Below are 24778 nucleotides of genomic sequence, written 5' to 3' on the forward strand. Positions count from 1 at the left end.
GGAACTAACCGGGAACTATACCTTTATTATGCTGTATGCCTATCGTGTGTTTGCCAATTGCAGACTTTGATAAAATCCCGATAAAATCATCTATGATAAAATAAATTCTTGAGTATTGGAATACTTGACGAATATCTGCTACCATGAACAGGTCTATAAGAGGGCTCAGATTACCCACGTCATGTTGGTATTTGCCCTACGCGACAGAGGACGAAGGGCAATAGTCTCATCTCCACAAAACAACGCTGTGACCCTGCTTAAACAATGAAATAATACATGTAAAGAAAAGATGAGATTGGTCATACTACATAAAGTTCCTCAGGAAACACAGCACGACTTATTTTGGTTTCATTGAAACGTTGTATACTTCACTGATGTTGAACTTGAGTCGCCATGTTATGGAGCTAATCCTTCTTTGAATCTTTCATCTCATCTTGGAATCAAAGCGGGAAATTCTGGTAAACTGTTAACTCCAGGTGTTGCGATTTGTGATGTACATGAACTACATCAGAAAGCCAAAGCACATAAAAGGAGCTGAACGATTAGCATGATTCGATAGCTGTTTGCGTCGGACAAACAGTAAACCGTCATAAGGAATTAGGCCGTAAACCAGAGGGCTAATCAGGTAAGTATATTGTAAATAGTCCAATCATAATAGCTCATAATCATGATAATAAAGATAAAGACTCTGAGTAACACCCGAGTTACATAAAGATCTCACAAAAAATGAACGCATGCAGCCGTTATAAGCCATAGGCCTATTTGTATTTTACAATATTTTAACATGGAAAGAAATGTGCTTTTTAAGGCCTATATACACGCGCATTATTTTTAATTTGGTTCAATATTATCATGATTATCATAAACAGTATAACGCAGCAGTAAATCCCGAATTTAAAAGTTAATTGCTAAACGCAAGCACGGTAAAACCCACTATTATATCTTCGCACATAATTCAATTCAACATGTTCAATACCATGATTTACTTTAATACTGGAACTTTAACATTTTCTTTTTTTAATAATATTGCATTGAGCGAATGCGCCGTACATAAAACGCCATTCTTTCAGATGTTATTAATTGTTACGATTAATAATTTTGAAGCAGCAGGCGTATTTGTAACGGCCGTGTTACTTTTTGTGAGATTTCTATTTATAAGGTGTAGGCCTAGATAGATGTGATATTTTAAATTCACAGACCGGCCTCATGATCATGATAATGGATGGTTGTTCCTTTAATAGCAGGCGCGTATTGACCCTTTTCCCTCTTTCCCATCATGCTCTATTCCAGGGGGGTATGACGTAGTCCATCAACCTCATAAATCGTGTGCACCCGATGGTCTTGGCAATTATTTTGTCTTAATATGGGCATACTGATTCCATATAAATGGATTTTTGTAAAGACCATCGATACAAAGTTAGGTTTCAGTAACAGGAAACTTTTTTTCCTGACGACCCCATGTCAATAACGCATAGAAATGATGTTTTTTATGCCCCGAAAGGCACGAATCAAAGTACGAATCATTGGCGCCATTATATGCGATTCCTTTTTTCCGATGACGGCACCAGCCGAAATGTCCGTATTCCAGAATGTAATGAACAGAACTCTGTACACCCCCGGGAAGATGATGCGTTTTGCGACACCCGATAGGCGGAAGTACCCCCCTGGAATAGTGCATGATGGGAGAGAGGGGGAAAGGTCTATAAAGAACTCTGGCAACCGGGCGCGAATTTTCGGTTTTCCTGGTATCTTGATGAGGCAAGAATTGGGACCACGGTGCAGCCTCATCCCCTTTTTCTCATTGTTGATAGGTTTTTGTTATCATAATTATAATAGATCACATTTTTCACATTACCATTCAAATCGATGTATTTCTGAAGAAATCGTGTAAAAACAATCGATATGTTACCAAAATAACGACATCCCCATGACCATGGGAATTATGGGTAGTCAAGAAAGAGGTCCCTGGTTCGATTCCCGGTATGACGGGTTTGATGTAGAAACCACAGTATCTACATTTTGTCTTTAAGCAAAGAAAATAAAAGAAGTTGATTTTATATTGTTATAATGCCTAATGAAATTAATTAATTCAACTTTACTATTAATACAAAAATATACAGCGCACAAAAGTATCCGAACATTTAAAACAAAAGCAACTTCAAAGACACTGAATCTTCATTGAATCTAAATTGCAAAATAAAGTAGTCGATAGAATTTGGTTCCGCGTACTTTGATACCTTATCTGGCACAATGCCATTTTATTCCACTAAGCTATAGGCCTATACTCATTTGAGAGACAAATGGTCGAGTTTCAAAGGTGACAAATTTAGATATTTCCTCCTTAAAGGCGATTTCTGCTACCTTTTGTAACGGGTTCAACAAAGCCTACTCAGAACGATGGTCAAACATTCTTTTGTTATGCATAGTCGCGCTAAAAGGCGATCAATACATGTTAAAATCAGCACAATTCAGAGATACACCTTTTTGCTATGAAATTTATTTTCTCGGTCAAATATAAAGCAATATTTTTTTTTTCTTCAGTAATGTTAGTTAAAAACATAGTGCTTGGATATACATTTTGTTTAAATCCTGGTGTTAAAATTAGGCATCAAATTGTGTCTTTTAGTGTGATATTTTTGATTTTTATAGGCCTTTAGTTCGCCCGCGAGCTTTTTTACGAAATTCATTTTTAGCGTCTCAAACTAATATAGTTTGCTAAAGAAATACATTTCCCACCTCTATAAGGCACATCGTGTGGGTCTATATATTATAGTTTTGTCAGAATTTCCGTTTTTATTTTACCCTTTTTCCCTTCATGCTCCGAAAATGTCAAACTCAATGTCAAGCACTTTATCTCGAGAGCAACCAGCAGAAATAATCGATATTTCCATTGTTGTTATCCAGGTCCCTTTTCCATTGATCGACCAGCGATTTGGTAGTCCAAATCCCGAATTGGGTGTTCTGGTAAATGAGGTGAATTTTGGAAATTTGCTCCCGTGATAGCCTGCAATTTCAATTTATAGGGCCTATGGATTCCATGATTATGAAAACCATTTTGTCTGTTTGTTTGTTTGTTTATTTACCTAGGATGAGGTCTATGGGAAAATCCACTCTCCAAACCTAGAAAAATTAGCGTGTTATTACACCCTTCAGACTTGTGTTCGGGTTTGTTTTTAATTTGACATGTAGGCTTATTTGTCATAATTTAGCACTAGGACCTACTTTCTAATTGTATAGCTATAGCCGTGCTATATAAATATTATTGTGTACCGGTATGTAATATTATGTAGGCCTATGGGGGTGGGGTGGGTGCAGAGGTGGGTAGTGGGGTGTATGTAGGGATGGTAGGGGTGGTACTCAACACATTTTAACCATGACTTTCAATGCAAGGCTCATTGTTGCCACAAATGTTTTTTCATTTAGGTCATTTATTAGGTTTTTATAAACTTCCATGTTTAACCTTGTATTGTTTTGGCTGCTTCATTATGACTTTCGGTGAGTTTCCAAAAGCAATTTCAAACAACCACAAACAAAAGGCACCATACCCAGTCACCTTCAGGACAATTGAAACATTAGGTCAAGTATTAACATCCAAGTTATTCTGTTTTTAGGCAAGCAATTTTTAATTAAATGCTTGAACAGGTTTTTGTTGAAAAACAAAAACCTGTTTAAATTAACAATGATAATGAATGGTTCTTATAAGGCACAATCTCTTCCGATGAAGAACTCAAAGCGCGTAAAGCACGAAATTGACAAACAAACATAAAAACAATCAATTTAAAAAGATTGGTTTTGAGCTGGCGTTTAAATAACGAAAGTCTGGGGATGTTACGAAGGTTATTTGGAAGTGTGTTCGAAACAGTTTGCTTGATAAAACATACAGCGTAATATTTATATTTTGTAAATGAAAGTTTTGTTCAAAATATTGCCCAATTGCATGTAAGATTGTTGATTTTTTTTACCAAATGTTGGGCAAAGTTGTTTTGAGGAGAAGCAAATTCAACACATTGGTCCGATGATCACGGTGATGATGAAATCAAATAATTAATCACTCATGTGATGAAAGATCCTCATCGTGCATGATCAGTGTCATAGGAGCGCTAGGCCTGGGAATTTCTTTGCTATATTGAAGTTCTGGCAACACTGTAGCCAGGCCGGGCACCCAGAGATATCGATCCACAATGCTAGTATTAGCCTCAGATTTCACGCGTTGATTTTGAAAATTTTTCAGCCGGCAGTAAAGAATGGTGAAATCAAAACGGAAATTCTGACAAAACTATGATATATCGCTCACGGTGATGTGCGTTAGAAAGTTGGGAAAAATCCTTCATTAGCGAACTATATTACTTTGAAAAGCTAAAGGTTGATCCAAAAAAAAGGCTCGCGGGCAGAGTTGAAGCCTATCAAAATCGAAAATCTTACACTAAATGACTGAATGTCACGCCTAAGTTTAACACTAGGATTTGAAAAAAAAACAGTATCAAGCATTACAGTTTTTCCTTACATTTACTGAAAAAATGAAAATTATTGCTTTTCATTTGGCCGAGAAAATTAATTTCAATTAAGAAAAAGGCGTAACTCAAAATTTTGCTCATTTCAACACCAAATTCTATCGTTTGTATTGCCTCATTAAATGACTGAATGAGCCTTGTACAACAATAGGGCCATTGTTGACCATCGTTCAGAGTGTTTGATCAATATCTGCGTGCTTCGTGACAGTCAATGTAAGTTTTGTCACTTTGAAAAGCAATCAGTTCTATTCAAATTGCTATAAGTTAGCAAAATAAAGTCGTATCGGTATCAAAACACGCAGAAAGGGAAAATTCTTCATCTATCAACCTATTTATTTGGTAATTTAGTTTAGTCTTTAAGAAATGGCTTTAGTTTTAAGTTTTCGGATACTCTTTGGACGCAGTATATAGCATAGTAATTAGTTCTCATAACGCGAGTTTATTGTAATGACGGATACTTTCTCTTATCCGATTTGATATCTGACTCTGATATTCCGGCCGTGTTCTTGGAAAAAAGTCTAGGCAATTTAGTTGACTGTTGCATTTTTAAATGCAACGAGTCCCCGATAAATATCGAAAAAATGAGCCCATTTCCCATTGCCGAGACGGGATTTTGAGTAAAATGATAGGTTTTAAAATTGAAAACGCGAGCTGTTCCCATCGTCCGAAATTTATCAAGTAAGGCTTATTTTGATTTTACCTTTTAAGCCGTTAATTCCGGGCGTCGCGTCGCACTGTACATTTTGTCTACACAAGCCCAGGATAAAGGTAGACAAAACAGCGGGGAAGGAAATCGCAGCTGATTTGCCGCGGATGCACACAAATGATCCTCGTGTGTCTATAGTGCAAATATCTTTCGCCAATATCCTTCTTTTGAGAAGAACATCGATGCACGGTACTGAGCAGGTTTCCGGACAATTTCTGACCGGACAGAATTTATGTGCCAAAGTACCGTGCATCTGCCGGCTTGTATCTACAGAGTATTTCACAGTTACGTCCAATAAAGTACATCTATATATATAGATAATCAAATGACGGGCCTAGCAGTGTACATGGCTTTCCAGGTAAGGACATTAAAGAGGAAACCTATTCAGAGGTATCAGATAGGGATGATACATAGAGTCATGTAGAGGAAACATAATAGTAACTAGACTTAGCTGTGGTCTAAGACCACGAACACAGCCGTATTTTGACGCCTTAATGACCTTTGACCTCAAAATATATAAAAATCCCATAGACATTAGCTAATGTCAATGTATGGGTGCAAGTGGCACCACTTTGTTATGTTATCTGTGGCAGAAAGGGGCATTTTGAAGGTTTTTCGTCTCAGACCGGAAGTGACCCCTTAATGACCTTTGACCCCAAATGAAAAAATACCACATGTACAATAGGTAAACACAATTCACGTGTGAATATACCATCACTCTCCGAAGTTTTTCTTACCAAATAAAAATTTTTGAAGGTTTTTCGTTTTATACCGGAAGTGACCCTTTAATGACCTTTGATTCCAAATTTGTGAGGACCCCATAGACACTGGGTAATAACAATGCATGTGTGCAAGTGGCGTCACTGTCATACGTAATTTGTGGGAGAAGAAGCATTTTAAAGGAATTTCGTTTTATACCGGAAGTAGCCCCTTAATGACCTTTGACCCTAAATAAAAAATACCACATATGCACAGAGTAACTACAATCTATTTGTAAACATACCGTTACTGTCCTATGTTTTTCTTAGCAAATAAAAATTTTTGAAGGTTTTTCGTTTTATACCGGAAGTGACCCCTTAATGACCTTTGATTCCAAATTTGTGAGGACCACATAGACACTGGGTAATAACAATGCAGGTGTGCAAGTGGCGTCACTGTCATACGTAATTTGTGGGAGAAGAAGCATTTTAAACGAATTTTCGTTTTATACCGGAAGTAGCCCCTTAATGACCTTTGACCCTAAATAGAAAAATACCACATATGCACAGAGTAACTACAATCTATTTGTAAACATACCGTTACTGTCCTATGTTTTTCTTAGCAAATAAAATTTTTTGAAGGTTTTTCGTTTTATACCGGAAGTGACCCCTTAATGACCTTTGACCCCAAATCTGTGAGGACCCCATAGACACTGGCTAATAACAATGCATGTGTACAAGTGGTGTCACTCTCCTACGTAATCTGTGAGAGAAGAAGCATTTTGAGTTGAAATCACGTTTTTGACCCCTATGACCCCTGCTTGCCCTTTGACCCCACGAGTTTCATACGACATGTAGGGGCATGGTCAATGATGGTTGTGACCAAGTTAGGTTAAAATCGGTACAAGCATGTAAGTGCTAGAGCAAATGTAGTGGTCGGCAGAAAGAAAGAAGAAAGAAAGAAAGAAGAAAGAACCTGTAAGAAAAAGACACAGCCGTGACTATCGTCACGGCTGTGTAATTCAGACCAAGAAGCGGAAACCTCTTCAAGGAAAACAGATAAATGATGATTCAGAGAGTCGACCCAGAGCAGAAATAAAAGTGTATAATAGAGATAATAGGTCCACAATGTTCAGGCCTTGCAAGCACAGTAAATTAGTAACGTATTGTCTTTTATATGTGACCAGCCGGAACCATTAAAGGTGCTATCAGTAATCGTCGCGAGTCTATAAAACATTTGTAGGAGTAGGCTTAATATCTTAAACGATATGGAGGCCATGCAGCTAAAAGTAAGTGCTTTATTTAACGACTTTAGATAAGGAAGATTCCACTTCATTTACTTTCCAAGAAATAGCTATTTAAAATGTGACATTATTGGGTAAATATTGAAAAATCTTTAAATAGGGTGATTGTTGCCATAGAAACGGAATAGAACACAAAGATTACAATTTTTTTTTTGATAGGCGGTGCGGGCGCACGGCAAAAGATGTTGTATACGCGCCTGGTTAGATTTCAAATAGATTTCCATTTGCAAGACCTTCGCATCAAATCGTTCCGTGTTCCAGTGTGTAAAACCTGGGACAAAATTAACATTGAGAAAATAGCTAGCCGGTTTTACGCAGTGGTGAAACCCAAAATTTCAGGAGGAATTCAGAAGGCGGTAAAAATCCGGGTGGTGAAAAAAGAGTAAATAATACCCCGGGCCCCATATCCCCCCTTTGATGATCTCGACCAGTTTCAAGTATACATTACAAATTAATGGTATATGTTATTCGTCTGGTTCCATAGATACTCAAAATGTAAAGATCCAAAGATCTCAACGGTCTAAGGTCGATTTATTTATTGTACATGAGCCAAAAGTTAAAGTTGCTCAAATGTACATAAACAAAGGAGCAGGCGAAAATTATGATGTGCTTTTGAATGAATTTGGAGCATGTTTATTTTTTTGCCCCTGTATGATTTAGATAAGTAAGCTCTATAGAGATTTCCCAAAAAGAATCACGTTGTCGATTTCCACCGATAGGCTGTTTCTCATCACGCGTAAAAAATATTTGACAGAAATAAGAAACGTATACACCGATTATCGAGGGCTTATAAAACCAGAATTGTCTATATCACTATTTCCAAAATTCTTATTTATTCATTGATACACTGCTTTCAGAGCATATAGAAGGAATGCTAAAATGGTGGTCCGCAGCTGATGGCATCTTTTGATGTGGACATGTTGTAGCCAGTTCTGCTTTTAGCTTAATATACTGCGCCAATAAAGTATCCTTACACTTGGAAAAATAATTACAATTTCAAAACGGAACAATATTGGGGTAAATTTGTTTTTTCAATAGATGCACTATCTAATCTTGCACATTATGACACCACATTTAATCCAAGTAAAGTTACAAGCAATTGAATAGACGAAGATCCAGTTTTAAAAGTGACAAACTGGTCTATACAAGGCGCAAAAAGATTCCAACAAGTGCAACAAAGAGACAAAACAGTTTCTTCAATGAAGCGTTATTTAAGGCTACATGCTCTTTTTGGTCAAAACATTAAAGTAATCTTTTCCCACAACTAAATATCATAGTCAGGAAATTAATGATGCATCTGGTAGCTTAGATCATAACTTTCATTATACTTAGTTGCAATTATCCCAGAAAATTCTTGATTTGTTTTTACAGAGTCTTGAATTGTCGATGTTTTTGATCAAAAAACATCACTCGGTGTATTTTGAAACTCGAGGCATTAACTCTTCTCAAATTAGCCCCAAATTATAATTTATTATATGCACGTGTAGCAAACACCAATGGGAATAATTGGACGTTGTTTGCGGAGCCTAAATTTGGTTTGATTTTATTTCACAATAATTCTAAGGTGAGAATTTTGACCTGGCATTTCCTTTTTGGATTTCCAATTTAAATTCATTGATATGTGATATTTTGAATAAATAAAGAGTACGCTTACCTTTCTGCAACACTTCCCGGTATCATTAAGCATCTGCTGATAACCAACATTTTAGCTGAAAACAGTCCCTTCCTATCATTTTTGAACAAAATATGGTTCAAAAGTACGTACACTACGCGTATATAATAGCACAGCGAGGTAATGAAGAGAGCTATTTACGGTGGGGTATCTATTGTAAGCTATTAGTGTAGGCCTATAGTATATCTTCCCGCAAGTGACAAGATGTGTCAAGCATGTGCATACATAAGGGCGGTATATTCAAACGGTATTGTCTGGATCATTGAGTATCGATTGCGCACGTATACAGTAACACGGATGTGTGTGGTCCTCCCAGGTTTTGACATGAATTACAAATGACGTCGTGAGTGACCCAGCGTTTTCATTTTATTATTACAAAATTAATCGTCGTTTATCACGAGTCCTAAGAGTCGTACCAGTTCAATTCATCAAAATTAATTTGTATTAAATGAAAAACAAACAGACAAGTAGAGTCATATGTCTTTCTATGACTGTATTCCTACCAAAATCTGATTTTCAATACACTAGAAACGTGTTGATATGTATATCTTTGAAAATCGCCGAATGTTAACCACAGTCACCGTGGCACAGTAGGCATCTCTAGCATTCATAGTGCAATTGGCAGTGGTTCGAACCCTGGTGAAAATTTTAGTATTTTTTATTCTTTTTACTAATGCGCTGTGCCGTTTTTCAAACACGCCCCTGAATGAAATTGATGAGCATGTACCCTAAAGCAGTTTTTATTTCAGTTTTTACTTTTGTGTACTTTTCATAACTTTCATTTTATTTGTCAGTTCTTTTGTTTAAGTTTTCTTTTGTTCCTTTTGTTTTAAATTAAAGCCAAAAGCATAAATTAGCCATTCACCACTCTCAAACCAGATTTGTGGTCTGTGGAGTTTTGAATAGGCCAGTTTGTCACTTTTGAAACTGGACTTACGTCTAATCAAATGCTTGTAACTTTACTTCTTGAAGTCACATTGGATTCAATGTGGTGTCATATTATGTGCAGGATTAGATAGTAAATCTATTAAAAAACAAATTTACTCCAATATTGTTCAGTTTGGAAATTGTGATTATTTTTCCAAGTGTAAGGATACTTAATTGGCGCAGTATACAATAAAGCTAAAGAAGCAATGCACAAGGACGAAACCAAAGCTAACAAGAACTGTCTTTAAAAAAAAACCACCGCGATAGGGTTTAATTTAAATAGACTGGTGAAGTTTGGAGGTGGGTGACCGATATAAAAAATGTATGTTTGGTCATCTGAGGTAATAATATTAAAAAAAAAGAATGTTGGATTTTCACAAAATTTTGGTACAAATTATCTGCATTATGTGCCCATCTTTTTGAAGGTTATTTCAAGGTCAATTTGGGTCATCTGAGGGTAGATAGATATGCTGTTTTTGATAGAACTTGCCAGGAAATAGTCAACATTTTGTACCAAAATATAAAACATAATTTCAAGGTTAGCATAGATTTGTTCAATATTGTGCTCGCATTAGTATTTAAAATAGTAGTATGTAAGATTTTTAGGAAATTAGGACAATTTGCTCTTTTCATACTATCAATAGAACTTCTGTTGCCCAAGGTAATCACGAATGCAGGCGACACTTGTGGTTCCTCCTTGTTTGAATTGAATGTTATGAGCAGTTTTGTTTTTCATTTCAGGCAGAAGAAATCAGCTACCTGCTTAAAGAAAAGAAGATGGGACAAAGGCATCAGTTTTACCGGTACGCGCCATTTGCCTTGGGTATTGGTGAACTTTTATTTTACGGTGGGCTTATATACGGCTGGGCAACCTTGGTTTACGTCCTAAAAGCAGATGGCTATTACAGTAATCTGTGCAACAATGAAACTGCCATAGACACAACGAATGACGAAGATACTCCTCCAACATGTGCCGAGCAAGATGCTATTTTGAACTTGGTTTTTACAGTGGGCGCATTCTCACTACAAGGAAGTGTTCTTTTTACTGGATTAATATTCGACTATTTTGGAACAAGGTTTTTACGTTTATTGCTACAGTAAGTATCGCTCATTTGAATGGTAATCTATTGCTGGATGTATGATTTATATAACGTGACCACATCAAATCATTAGCAAACTGACATGTTTATTATAGCCTAGGGTGTTTTAGAATAACATATGGCATGTATAGTTAGTAGACACCAAATATATCAAAAGATGTTCGGCGTCCCATTTCAAATTGCGAGCAGCCTGGCTGCCTAAAAGATATTCCAAACTATTAGTTTGTGCGTCTCTGGTTCAAATTTTCAATAATCGGCATTTGCTATGTTTTCAAAGTTATTCAATAATTAATTAATCTGTACTTACTTTTTCCAGCCTTTTAGTAGTATCTGGGCTGATTATGATGGCGTTTTCGAGCCCATCAATACCCGAACTTCTGTTCCCAGGAATGGTTTGCATTTCAATTGGTGGTATTGCAATCCTGTTTACTAATATGCAGGTAAGATTCATGAAATCCCCTGTTAAGACATTTTATGGTGTTAGTGATCATTTTCTGATCATGCTGATTAAATATGCAGATTGAGGTAACAGTGGGCGCACGATTGAATCTATATTCGTCTTTTGGTAAATTCATGTTACGTATGAATAATTTTTTCATTAGCGAACAATGGACCAAATCCGACCAATACTTTAAATAATAGAGGGCAACGTCAATTTTAATGGTGCATTTCAAACTCATTGCATTTCTACATGCATACTGATACTGCGTAGCGCACACAATACTGTTTGGGCGCACTACAGTATAGCTATGGTATACTTAACTTGACACTCTGCTTTTCAGAAAAGCACGTCCTTTGATTGATTTCAACCCATCTCCATTGCATCTATATGGCAGTGTTGGGCTATTGTTATCAGATTATCTGTTACGACCTTCGTTCGATACCATGCTAGTGGTGCCGAACAACGTACGCTTTCCGTCGCTACTGATTTTGATACTGAAATAAGTTTTAAAATAATGTTCTTTGATAATTTATGTTGGCATTTCTAGAGTATTATTATTATACATGTAGGGCAATATGAAGGTTACTTTTGCATTGTGCAACACAAGCCACACGCCGTGCTGGGGTTCGTACCATGGTAGGTACTTGCTCAACTGAGGATAATTAGTAAACCAGCAACTCGCATATACACGGTCCCTGGTAAAACTTTGGGCGGAAAGGCTGCATATTGAGCAACCATGTGCTGACTGTATAGCTTGAGTGTGAATGGTCATTTGACTACTTTCTCTGAACCACTAAACTGGAAAACTGTTCAATGGATCAGCGTGAGGGCAGCATATAGATTAGCAAAGTACAACGCATTACGGTTGACGAAGATCACCGTTAACATATTGATATGCTGCTCTCTATAATTAAAGCGTTGACCCATTGTTAGCTAATTCAAAAATAATTCACGCGTGACATGAATTTACCAAAAGACGAATACGGATTTGCCGAACACATGACGATATGTAAGTCGGGTGGGGTTTAAATTTTAACACATTGTCAGGTTATTCTTCTTTTCTTTTCCCTTGTCCTCCTCCTGTTCTCTTATGTCTATTTTGTCTTCCCTTTTTCTTCATTTTCCTCTTCTCGTTCCGCCTTGTACTTTCCCATTTCCTTTTCCTTTTCCTCAATCCTCATTTACTCGCTCCATGTGGACCGAGAAATACCTGGCTACGTTGGGGAAGTTTATGCTTACTGTTTATACCTTGCTTACAAACCAAAGGTTGTTAATCACGTATAACAAAATCCCAATGCCACTTTTCTCTCCATAAAAATAATTGAAATACAGTAAGCCAAATAATTAAGGTAGCAGTTATGTTCACCCCCTGTATATCCTAATTAAAGACAGATATCTCATAGGCCTAACTGGAACCAACAGCAAATAGCTGCATCTTTTACCTCGAATTTAAGACCTCATTCGTTGAAATTGTTCAAGAAATAAAGACACGACGATCCAAAACCCCAAGGAATATGACAATTTAAAAGTAACAGTTTGCTCCATTGCATGTCCCATCGTATTGTACACAAAGCATTCGCGATCAAGAAAACTAGCGCCGTGCTTTCATTGATTAACATGTTAAAACTAGCGTCGTGCTTTCATTGATTAGAACACAAAAGTACAACTTTTGATTTCGTTTCTTCATTAGGTTTTAGATCAATGATTCTTTAATTATCAACCAATTTCAACAAAAAGGTCTTCAAATCAGAGCTTAACGCGGCTGTGTACTCTAGACATTGTTTCTTTCGCGAAATTGAGCTTTTTTGAAATGTATTTACTTTGTTATGTTTTTTATAAATACAAGGAAAGAAAATCCAGATTTGTTAACTCCAACTGCTCTATTTTATGGATTTTATTTCACTATTTCACTCGTTTCCGCAATTTAAAAGGAAAGAAAATCATCGGGGTATACGCGAGCAACAACGCATCGCGTTTTGTAGACGCGCAATATGTTAACGCACAGATACGTACGCATACGCAACGCTTATCTGCATGCGCGGCGCATCTTATGGAAGCGCCACGGAAGCACTGATTTCATAAAAACCTAGCGGTCAAATGGCTCCGTTTTAGCTGATAAAATGTGAATTTTTTCAAGTTCTTTTCCCCGATTTAAACATCAAGATATAAATAGATTTCGCCCAAACTTCTCAAGAGGCTGTGGATGTACCTGATGTTCACGTAATGTAAGGTAGAAAAACGAGAACTGCCGCATTCTCCTGTGAGCTTCGATCAAAGTGCAAAATGTGACCACTTTAAACTTCAACGGCCTTTATTTCATTGTTCATTTTCTCGGTAAAATGACGATTTAGGTACACGATAACTCAATAAATACAGCATCTATAGGTAAGCAATTATGCTCATCATAAAAAGCATGATCGACTTAAGAAACGGTTTTCTCATTTTTTATATTTTGGTCTATTTCCGATTTTAGGCATCATTTTGTGCAAATAGGCGTTTGTGAATTTTAAAAGTTCATTTTATGCCTTATATGGTGAATATCTCAAAAAATAAGGCCAATATCAAAAAACTAAAAAAAATCGTTTTTGGAATGGTGTCTCAAGATTAAGAAAAAAACAATTTTTGGAAAGAGTGTTTTTTTGTTATGATGTACCGAACAAAAATTGCCAAAAACTCACTTTTTTGTGATTTTCTTCATAATTGTTGTTTTTACCAAATCTGTATTTATATTAAGATTCATTGATGTATTGCCTTTATAAAAATGTATACTTTTATATGTCTTGCGTGAATAATTACAAAGTTATGGCACTTTTACTACATGCATGTCTGAGAGTACACAGCTGCCTTAAGAGGACATGTAATGGCTGCTTGTTTTAATTTTGACATATATGTCTTTATTTAGGGCCCTTTAGGGCTGAACACAACGGGTACCTAAATTCTTTGGCTTACTGTACATGTGTTTTTTTCTATAAGATTACATGGACATGTATAAACACAGACTTTTAATATATAAAACACAGACTTTTATTGCAATTTGGCATTTTCTTAATTGCGAAACAATGTGGGTTTGTTGAATATATTTTGCAGATAGGTAATCTGTTTGGAAACCACAGAGCAACTGTTATGACGTTACTAAGTGGATGCATCGATTCTTCTAGCTTTGTAATGCTGCTTATTAAGGTAAAAAAATAATATGTCCTCAAAATTAAATTTGCCAGTATTCTTTATATTACTTTATATGTGCACTAACAAAATAGTGTTTAAACACATCGATCAAAGTTGCATTTTCTTATCCAACACAAACATATTGAATGTAGAAAGTGCATATTGTTAGAGTGTTAGAGAGTTTTTGTTGCTATAACCATCTCTCGCGTGATAGATGATAGGCAGGTCCAATATTTTGAATAGTGGATACTGGCGAGTACGATAAGATTATGCGCTATAGATGCACCGCCTTTTATCGCGCGAGTATCACTCACGAACAGTACTGTTACGAGGAAGCCAAATGGACCATAAAATGAACTTTTTTTAATTTTAGTTGAGCGTACTGCGATCACGTTTGCGTATTACGCTTTATAACGCGCTACATACGCGTGACTCACAAGCGTGTTCCCCGCCGACGCGGCCACTATCTTCTATCGTGTCATAAACGACAGTCAGGAACCAATGAAATTTAGCGCTTACTATGCTAACCAACCCACTGACGAGACTGGTAGCAAACTAATCCCGGCAAAATCTATACTCCCTTGTCAATTCATTTGAAGTCTGGAAAAGATTTTACTTTTGTTTCCAGACTGTACATTTAATTCGCCACAAGCCCATCGCAAGGCTGTATTGTATTATTTTGCAATACATATAAATAGATAATTTATTATGTAATCAAATATGTAATTTTTTAAAAATTCTTTTGTCACATAATTACGTGTAATTAATGTGAACACTTACAATTAATTTTGGTGTAAATAAGGTTTAAAATTTGGATTCAAAAGTATAGTTGCAATAGGATTCACTTGTACAAGATTAGGTACATACAGCATGTACAGAAGTATCAGATTCGATACCAGTGCCAAATCATGAAATGCGGTAATTTGCGCCGACTGATTAATTTGTGAGCTTTCCGGAAATTGGTGTTGGGAACATGATGTGCATCAGTGAAACCTGAATCTCTTTTTGTTAATGTACATCTACTTTATTAGCTCAAAGAGCCTGAGTAGCTTATAGTTTGAGTATCTATAGCCTTAATTTGTTTATATTAATTTTTAATGTATATTTTCCACATTATATATGCAGTTTGGGTACGAAGGTGGAATTTCTATTCAAATAGCATTTGCTACTTTAGCTGGAGCGACTTTCTGCTTCTTTATAAATACATTTGTATTCCTGCCAAAGCGTCATATTCCTTGGCCGTTGCCGCCAGATTATGGACAGAAAAAGAAGAAAGAGGACAACATTGATATAGCGGAGAGAATGGATGCGAAAAGAAAGGAGCAGGAAGAAGAAAACGGACCTAGTGAAACCACCAATGATGAAAGTAAGTGACTGTTATGTTATAATATTTTGGCAATCAAGTTCCTTCAAGGGTGAAACAGTAGGCGTCAAGGGGTGATGAACAGTTGGCTTGGTCAACTTTTAAGATGTGTTGATCCAGCGATTTTGATATAAAAAAAAACGTGTATAATAATAAGAGAGTACCTATAATCCCTGTCGTAGGTGAAAATATGCCGGTAGAATGTACGCTTATTTGTTGAAAAATTGATAAGAATCGCATGTCAGGATCATTAAATCGAATATCCACAAAGTGAATTAGCAATGGGCGGGCGCATGATTTTCTGTATGATAGACATTAACTGATCTTGCATTAACAGCAGCATCGGTAAAACGCCTATTCTCGGCCTGCATAAACAGAATTGACTGATTTTTCGTCACCATTCATGAAAATGTTTGAGAAGAATAACATTCAACCGCATTACTCAAAACTAATAGAGGAGTATCGACACAATCATAATATTTCAATACTCCCAGAGCATGATTTAAGCACTTCCCACCCCGCCACTGTGTTGACTTGCGGTTAGCACAGATGTGTGAGTAAACATGACACCACTGCTCGCACATTGCATTGACGGGCATGGTTAAATTTGAATTTGGACTGATATATTTACAATAAAAACGCATCCAAAATGCTATTTGATTTCACATTTTATGTTACCTACAAAAGGTGTGAATTATCCTTTATGCACACTTTTGTTACTGAAATCGACCAAGTAATAATGACACACGCACAATTCTTAAACAACAACTTTTGCACAGAATTCAAAGGGATTTGAAAAGTAAAGTGGCAGTTGAAACTCTAGTGATAACACGTTTGCAGTGCATGATGGGACTTCCTTAAATCATCCTCTGGTTTACTCCTATACAGTTTCCCGTCAGCTTGCCGAGAGTCAAAGGAACAAAGATTTTCCGACAGTTAAATCCTGTATCTGCTCTCCGTTATTTTTCCTGTTCATTATTTGGTTTTCTATTCTACAATTACGTCTACTGTATTTCCTGGGTACTCTAAACCCTTTCCTGGTCCAGCTATCTGATGGCGATGAAAAACTGGGTGAGTAAAATGTAGATGTTGACCGTGATTTTTCGTTTTGAAGCATAATCTACTCCCGAGATTCTAATCTTATGTACAGACGCGATGAGCACTGTCCTCTCGTCTTATGTTTCTATTTGATATTAAAACTTAAAATTTAAGAATATATTAAGATTTTAGTACTTCTATGTGTGCGGAAGTTAGTTTATCAAAGAGCTAATGACGAATGCGTGACACAAATCCACATCCACGTGTGGTTTGCTACTTTGAGTCATTCATCAACCTTTCTTTTTTTTAAGTGAGCCAGTACACAACGATTTTCAGCTTTTATCAGGTTTGCGGTATTCTTGTGGCGCCATTTTCTGGGCTGATTCTCGACAGGAATAAGTCACGACAAAGTGAGTTATAAAGCTATTAGGAAGTCTAAGTGGAGTATAAGGATAAGGGGGGAAGACCTACGTCATACTTCTCGGTCATACTTTGGTGTATGTGGTGTTGCACCTGTGGGTCACAAGGGGTTACCAAGTGTGGCGAACAGTTTTTGAAATATCTTACCTGAAAGAAGCTGTTCAATTCATAGAGAAAGGGTACTGCTAGTGATATGCATAAGAAATTACCTGTAAAAAATATGAAGGTGCCGTTTTTGGCAATCGTTAAAGAAAACAGTTTACGGACATGTTCGAAGAGTAATACTAATCATTCTAGATGTTTAGAGAAGTATCGTTTAATACATACTAATTCTTGTTTGTTTTTCCTCAGGTGATTCACATCGGGGTCCATTCGAGGATCTCAGCGATAGTGGGCTTGCATTTACTATGACAACTTTACTTTATGTTGTATTCTCAATATGGAATGTTATCCCTGTCATTGAGGTCTTATATGTGACGTATCTTTTACACATCATTACCAGAGGATTCATGTTTGCCCTAGCCGCGGCTGCAATACCAATATTGTAAGTCTTAAGTTTCAATAAAACAATGAGTGCGTGAGAGAGGAATACATACTGAGGTAGACAAAGACATGGAAAGATGGAACGAATTGGAGAGAGAGAGAGATAGAGACTGAAAAAGTAGGCGAGTAGGGAACTGCAACAGCCAAGTTAATAACAAAATAATAGCAATAACCTATCTTAGACAATAGTCCTGAGGTTACTCGACTTTCATTTCGGTAGGGGCGTGAGGCATGGCGCCAAACTTTGGGAACTTCGGTGTGGTGTCTTCGAACTGCTGGAGGCCCTGAAAAGGGGACCCTTGACCCCTTCACATATCCGTACCACCTTTGCATGGTAGTGTTCCCGGTTCTAGTTAAAACGTCCCAGCTGTAAATAAAAAAAATATGGGTACTTTACTGAGTATACTGATCTTTTGTTGACAATTGAATACTTGAATACAAAACCAACCCATGTCCATACTTTGGCCAAATTGAGTTTAGCATAGGAAATTGTTGCTTATACATAGACTTAACAAATGCTACAATATGACTTTAAGAATAAGGGACGCTGACCCGAACCTATCCAATTTAATCTTACCCCTATCAATTATGTTATTTGTTTCACAGCTTTCCCGGTCAATATTTTGGGACATTATACGGTCTTCTGCTGGCTATAAGTAGCATCATCGGTCTATTGCAGTTCCCGTTGTTTATTGTATCGCAGAAATTCTTCGACAACGATCCGTTAGTGGTAAGAAATCATCCGATCCATCACATTGGGTTCATATCTTTTTATCAAATTTTATTTTGGTATAAAATCAAGACGAAACAACTAGTCTTTTATTCATTTTACTCATTAGCTCGTTTACTCGTTATAATGCAATATATTTCAGTTTACATGCAATACAATCGTGCAAATCATGTTTTTGTCTAGTGCCGTACTATTACGCTGAATTTCGTATTCGGCGAGGCTCCTCGTTTGTTTACAAACAGAGGTAGACAAAAGGCCAAATACTCAAGTATCAAAAGGATGGTCCACAATAGAGTGATTCACGCAATATGAATAGGGATTAAAACACTGTGAAGTAGGACCTGTGCTTCTTTTGTCCAATTTGCCATCAAGATTTCGAATGGAAACAGTTCAGACCCAGAACACGATCATGTCAGAAATTAATATTTTGTTCTGGGTCTACACCACATTTCGCCATACTGCATTTTAGAAACGCTTGCTGTTAGAATAAGAAAAATTTTAATGCTAATTTATTGCACATTCTAGGGAAGCGTGGTTACCGTTTTAAAATAACCGAGTGAGAGGGTTTTCAAGAAAATATTTTTCCTGTCAAAACTGAATCATCCTCTGTATAAAAGAAAATATGAATATTAACTGCACATCATATAATATATAACGATTCGTGATACCCAATTGTGGCACATTTGATGTCGTTTATGAGGCAGAGAATTTTATTTCAATTTTATATACGCCAAAATATTTTTTTAATTTAGCGAGAATGGCGATAGAAAAAACGTTGAAAATTCCATGTATAAATTACACAAGACCCCACAAATGATTACTGTTTCGTTTTTATGGTAATCTAATCTTTTATTTCCTGAAATAAAATTATGGGTCTAATGTGGATTAATTGTATAATTGATGAAAACATCGACGTGTATAAAAGAATCTACAAGAAAAATGGTAGGCCACGCCACATTGATAATCTATGCTTTTAGTATACGGCGAGTTCGTAGCGCACGTGTGAATCAAAATCGATATACTATTGTGCGTGTATAGCCTCATTTATTGTTGTTCTATTTCTGTATATAAAACACGCAGTTATCAACAATTGAGCGCTATTAATATACTTTAATGTTTTTAAATAAATAAAATTCCAAAATATGGTACGCTTTCTGTCTTTGCTTGTCACTTGGTATGTTGAAATAATGAAGTTGCGATTATATTTTTAAATTTTCATCATGACACCATCAAGCCTGATAGCCGAGCGGTCTAAGGCGCTGGTGTTATGTCAATATCGTATAGGAGTTCATTATAGCTGCTCAGTGCAGCGTGGGTTCGAACCCCGCCGGCGCCTCTGTATGTATGGCGAAGAGTGGTGTGTTCTGGGTCTGATTATTCGGACTAGTTTTTGTCATATCTGGCAGATGAATAGTAGGCCTACTTATAGTGCTAAATAATCTAGGGTATGGAGGCATTTTAACACTACCTCATTCTAGTATACAAATGTCATTGAACTTTGCCCAGAGTGTCAAGTTCAAAATCATTCAGACCTGTTAAAACTCACACCATCGTGATCCTCTGGTAATATAATATGGATTCAGAAAAAAAGTATACTTTGAGGTATGGAGTTATGGTCCAGTCATAGGTTCAATTTTCCCCCTCTGGGGGCGAAAATGAAATCAGAAAAAAAATAGAAAAAGAAAAGTTTAACAACCTTGTTTGCTTTCTTACCCAGGTAACACTGTCAAAATACCGTAAAATTCCGTCTACAAGCATATATATGCCTCTAAACGAGGTTTTTTTGACACAAGAGACAAGAGGCAGACACTCTCAACAAAAACGTTATTTGGAGTTTGAACAACTATATTACTGATAAAGGCGGCTGTACAAACATGTATATTTGTAAGACCAATCTATTGCAATGTTTTTGAGAAGGGTATTGGCCTTTCATATCTTTCGTTTAAAAAAACCTCGTTTAGAGGCATATATGCTTCTAGACGGAATTCTACGGTATAGCGTAGTGTGATTTTAAGTTGGGTGATAATTGCAAGATTAAAGAGTGATATAGAGCGGGTGTAAAAATCGCTCTCTTGGATATCAGGCTAGCCAGGCTATCAGTCAAAGTCAAATTCACTCAATAAAACTCAATGGGTTCTAGTATTGTCGATTTTGATGTATTACTGAGATACCGAAACATCCTACATAACACGAACTATTCTTTTTCTTATTTATCATGGAAAAGCCAATAATTGGGGACCATTTTCAACAATTTCGCTCCCTGTGGTGCCAAAATTAGACCTATGACGTCACAATGTTACCGTTTTGTAACCGTACCTTTTTGTAATCGTAGATAGGTCAAACTATCCTTTTTCTTCTTTTAATCAAGTCCGAGTAATTTTATTGTTGAAAACCCCTACTTGAGCTGTAAATTATATCTTTTTATTTTCAATTAATCAAATCCATTATATACTTATTGGTTCAATTTTAAAATTCTGGCTGCTTTAGCCTAAAATTAACCTGCGAGGCTGCGTACACCGCACAATACGGTAATTAAGTGGGAAATGACTCGTGTGTTTGTCAGTTGCACTTGTAATGTGAAGGGAGGCCGAAAGCTCTCTAATCATGCTAATGATTGTTTTCTTTTTCACAATTGTATCTTTTCAGGTTAATCTGATACTATTGGGGGCGTGTATGGTTACGATCGTGCTACCAATTTACATTCACTTCTATGCCAAACGAAGAAATAAGGAGTTTAAGGAAATGAAGAAACAACGGAATGAAACAGCTGGTATTGACAACCCAGTGAAGGTGGAAGAAACATGAAGGGATATTAGCTTTTACGAAAAACACAAAATAAAAACGAAAACAAAACATTGTTTACTTGTCCATATACTACTTTTATATGGATCGGTCGGTAAACCGTCGGTTTGCAAAAGTTTTTCCCTCCAAGCAGCATGCCAACATTAATCCTAACACCCAACCCTGCTTTTTGCTATCGGAAGTTAAAGAAGAAACGAAAAAGGAGAGAAGATGAAGAACTTCTTTCTCTTGGCACCCCCGGGATTCGAACCTTAAGACCCCTCGCATGCCAAGCACACGATCACGGACCAGTAGCTACACGGCTAACCCCAGGCAGCGATTCCGCGAGCATAAGTCAGTAATTATAGAACACACAATGGCCGACGGTGGAAAATGACTTTTTCTTATATTTTGCCCAACAGTAGTCAATGGACCCGCAACTAAGTAGGTGATGAAAAATTTCAGATTCACACTTGGTTTCCATGGCAACAGCCAAATTTCAATATTTAGGCCCTTTTAGGCACATTTCAAGATTTTAAAGGTCAAAATATCATGATTTTGAGACATCTGCAGCACCTGAACGAAATTTTTAGAATATTTATTTTTACATGGGGGTATTAGCATTATGTCTCAGCTTCATGATAGTATCAAAAAAAATAACCAGGTGTCTAGAGTTGGGATGTACCATTAATTTTAGAAAGGCGTGTTTTTCAATTTATCAGGATTGTGAATTTAGTGCCAACTTGAGCAGCTCATTATATGTAAAGTAACGCTTTGATTGATCTCAAATTATAGATTCAGGTAAAAGGGACCTTGATAGTTAAATGAAATAAGAAATCAGTTTGGGACCTGCATCCTCTTTGACAGGGTGTTGCCAGATACTTTGATATTTTTTGAAAATTCATAATATATAAGATACACCATTAAAATACAATACTTTTACCGATCATCAAAATTGAACATATAGCAACACATCTTTATGTAAATATTGTCAGAATGCAACAAATCATACACTAAAATCTCATCTGTGGGCTCAAGTGTTGCCAGTTCCCCTGATTTTTTTTCAAAGTTTGTATTTTTCTGATTTTACCACATGGATTTTTGCATTGAAAATAATACAGACTAAATAACCACGCAATCCAGCAGTTCTGTGGCACAATTTGGATCTAATACAGGCCTTTGCTGTTCTACTGAAGTTAAATGTCAATTAAAAGTGTTGGCATTACCCAATTCTGATTCTTTCATTCAGGGATTTCCATTCTACATTAGTCTAAACAAAGAAGATAACATCAATGTACATTAGCATCATTATGTTTGAGGGAATGATCACTTTTGGTTAAACCACTGTCTACTTCTCATTTTGTGTTGTTAGTATATATACAGATGTTCCTGAAGCATAGACAGATTGGCATACTCTTATGTCCTTGCAATTTCAATATGTCTGCAAAATACCCGGATGTCTGTGTTCCTTATTTAAAGCATGGGCACTGCTTTGAAAATATGGCAACCTTCTCAATATATGGAGCCTTTCTCCTCTTTGTCTTAACATCGGTGGTATCAATTTGAAATGATTGGCAGATATCCTTCAATTGTTGCAAAGATAGGTTTGATAATGTGCCCTCATTTGCAAAATGACAAATGTCTATGTTTTGAAACATCACTGGGTGTGGCAAGCATAATGTTGTTGTGACCATACTTTGAAGGGAATCAATGTGGAATTCTTCCTCTGCAGCGTTTATATCATTGTCTGTAAGCTCTGATGCTTCACTTGTGCACTTCGCTCTTCTCCTGGCTGCTTCTCTTGAGAAGAAACTGCTAACCTGTTGACATGTCAGGTATTCTTGGACAGAAAAAAGTTTCTGACCAGCTGCATCCCGTGCCTTTCTCATGCTCTTAGCAACTTCCTTTGCTTCTAGCTTTTTGCCAGTTTCCTCCCCTGTTTGAAACTTTTCTCTCAAGTAGTTTGTCTGTCCAATTGTAAACCTTCCTGATGTTTTCACAACTTTCAATGCCCAACCCATGGGTAGTGTTACTTTATGCTCAGCTGTGGAAGTGCTTTCTGGTTTTCTTTGGGGTGCTGTATCAACTCTTGTGGTAAGCTTTGTTGCATACATTGTACATGCTTTGTCCATTAGGGTTTCATTCTCAGCTGTATATCTATGTTTGCCTATCTTCAGGTGAGTATCTAATTGCTGACGAGTTGAATAACTCTTGATACAAGCATCTTCAGGGCAGCAAAATAGGTCTTCATCGCTGTCTTCTTGTCCTACAGATGTTTGTTTTGCTGGTTCCTTCCTTGGTTTGATTGGGGTGAATTCTGGAGTGTTTTCTGGATTTGCGACAATTGTAAGTTTCCCTATGCTTGGTGTGTTCTGTTCCCATGGAATTAACCTTCCTGGACCAATGTTGTAAGCCCTCCACACTCTTAGCCCTGCTTCAGAGAAGGTAAAATTGTTGAGAAGACTTATCTTCTCATTGGGAAGCTTTGACTTAGGTTCATCTTGTTTGTCTTCAATGGCTACAACGGTAGTACATACTCCGGTAACTCCACCTCTTGCTTCAATTGCCGACTTCATTTCTAAAGCGTCTTCCACATTGTGGCCTTCATTTATATGAATCCTTATGTGAGCTTTCAGGGAAGCTGCCTTGCGATCACAGGGGCCTTTGCCCCTTGAGGATCGGAGAAGTCCATCCTTCTTATTTGTACACCCGCTGATTCTGCCACCTTCTGCATGCCAAGAATTGTTTCAGCAGAATGATAACAACCAGCGTTATCTTGTCTATAACAGATGGATTCCAGTCCAGGCATTGCTTTTTTTTCTGTTTCAACAACATCATTTATTATTGCAGTGACAGTATTACTATCCTGTTGAGAGTTTTCCACAATGTGAACTACTGTAAGTCCCTCCAACTGCTGATTGCAGCCACGCCGTATTGCTACTGAAATATGCCAAGATAGCCCCCTCTTACCAAACCAATCTGACTGGCTTTCCCGATATTTCCTTGGCAAAAACTTCATTGCCCAGTCCTGTGTTATTAATAGGCTTGTTTCATCTAATACATTCAAAATATCCATCCTGCATTTTTCTTGGTTCACACTTCGTAGCTGATGTGCCTTCCACAGTTGAATATATTCTAATGCCTTGGCAATGACATATTCCATCTCAGATTTATCATCAAGTGATATATTACATGTCTCAACTGCACTCCTGATTTCAATAATAACATCATCCAAAATTTGGCATTGATTGCATATTACATCATGGTTGTGAGTACACACAGTTTGAAAGTCTTTGTCTTCTGGGTCACTTAATGCAAAACATCTGCAATGATCTGGTACTGTAGACTCATCTGACACATGTACCTAGAGAGAAATGA

General features: G+C 36.8%; 1 protein-coding gene across 1 annotated transcript; it reads left to right on the forward strand.

The window, feature by feature from the left end:
- The first annotated feature begins 334 nt into the window (after positions 1–334).
- Positions 335–21746, forward strand: LOC140154696 (equilibrative nucleobase transporter 1-like). The gene is made up of 10 exons (XM_072177266.1): positions 335–625; positions 10560–10915; positions 11235–11358; positions 14448–14540; positions 15651–15891; positions 16777–16959; positions 17238–17336; positions 17698–17890; positions 18496–18619; positions 21266–21746. Exons 2-10 carry the CDS (start codon positions 10596–10598, stop codon positions 21422–21424), a joined length of 1536 nt encoding a protein of 511 aa, XP_072033367.1. The 5' UTR covers positions 335–625; positions 10560–10595; the 3' UTR covers positions 21425–21746.
- Positions 21747–24778: the final 3032 nt, after the last annotated feature.

Source organism: Amphiura filiformis, chromosome 1 (assembly GCF_039555335.1).
Source record: "Amphiura filiformis chromosome 1, Afil_fr2py, whole genome shotgun sequence".
Classification (NCBI taxonomy): Eukaryota; Metazoa; Echinodermata; class Ophiuroidea; order Amphilepidida; family Amphiuridae; genus Amphiura; species Amphiura filiformis.

Bases quoted from the DNA above. Each gene is read 5' to 3' on its own strand.
- LOC140154696 (XM_072177266.1), top strand. From the start codon at position 10,596: ATGGGACAAAGGCATCAGTTTTACCGGTACGCGCCATTTGCCTTGGGT. The intron at 10,916-11,234 runs GTAAGTATCGCT...TACTTTTTCCAG, and splicing joins TTTTTACGTTTATTGCTACA to CCTTTTAGTAGTATCTGGGC. The intron at 17,337-17,697 runs GTGAGTTATAAA...GTTTTTCCTCAG, and splicing joins CAGGAATAAGTCACGACAAA to GTGATTCACATCGGGGTCCA.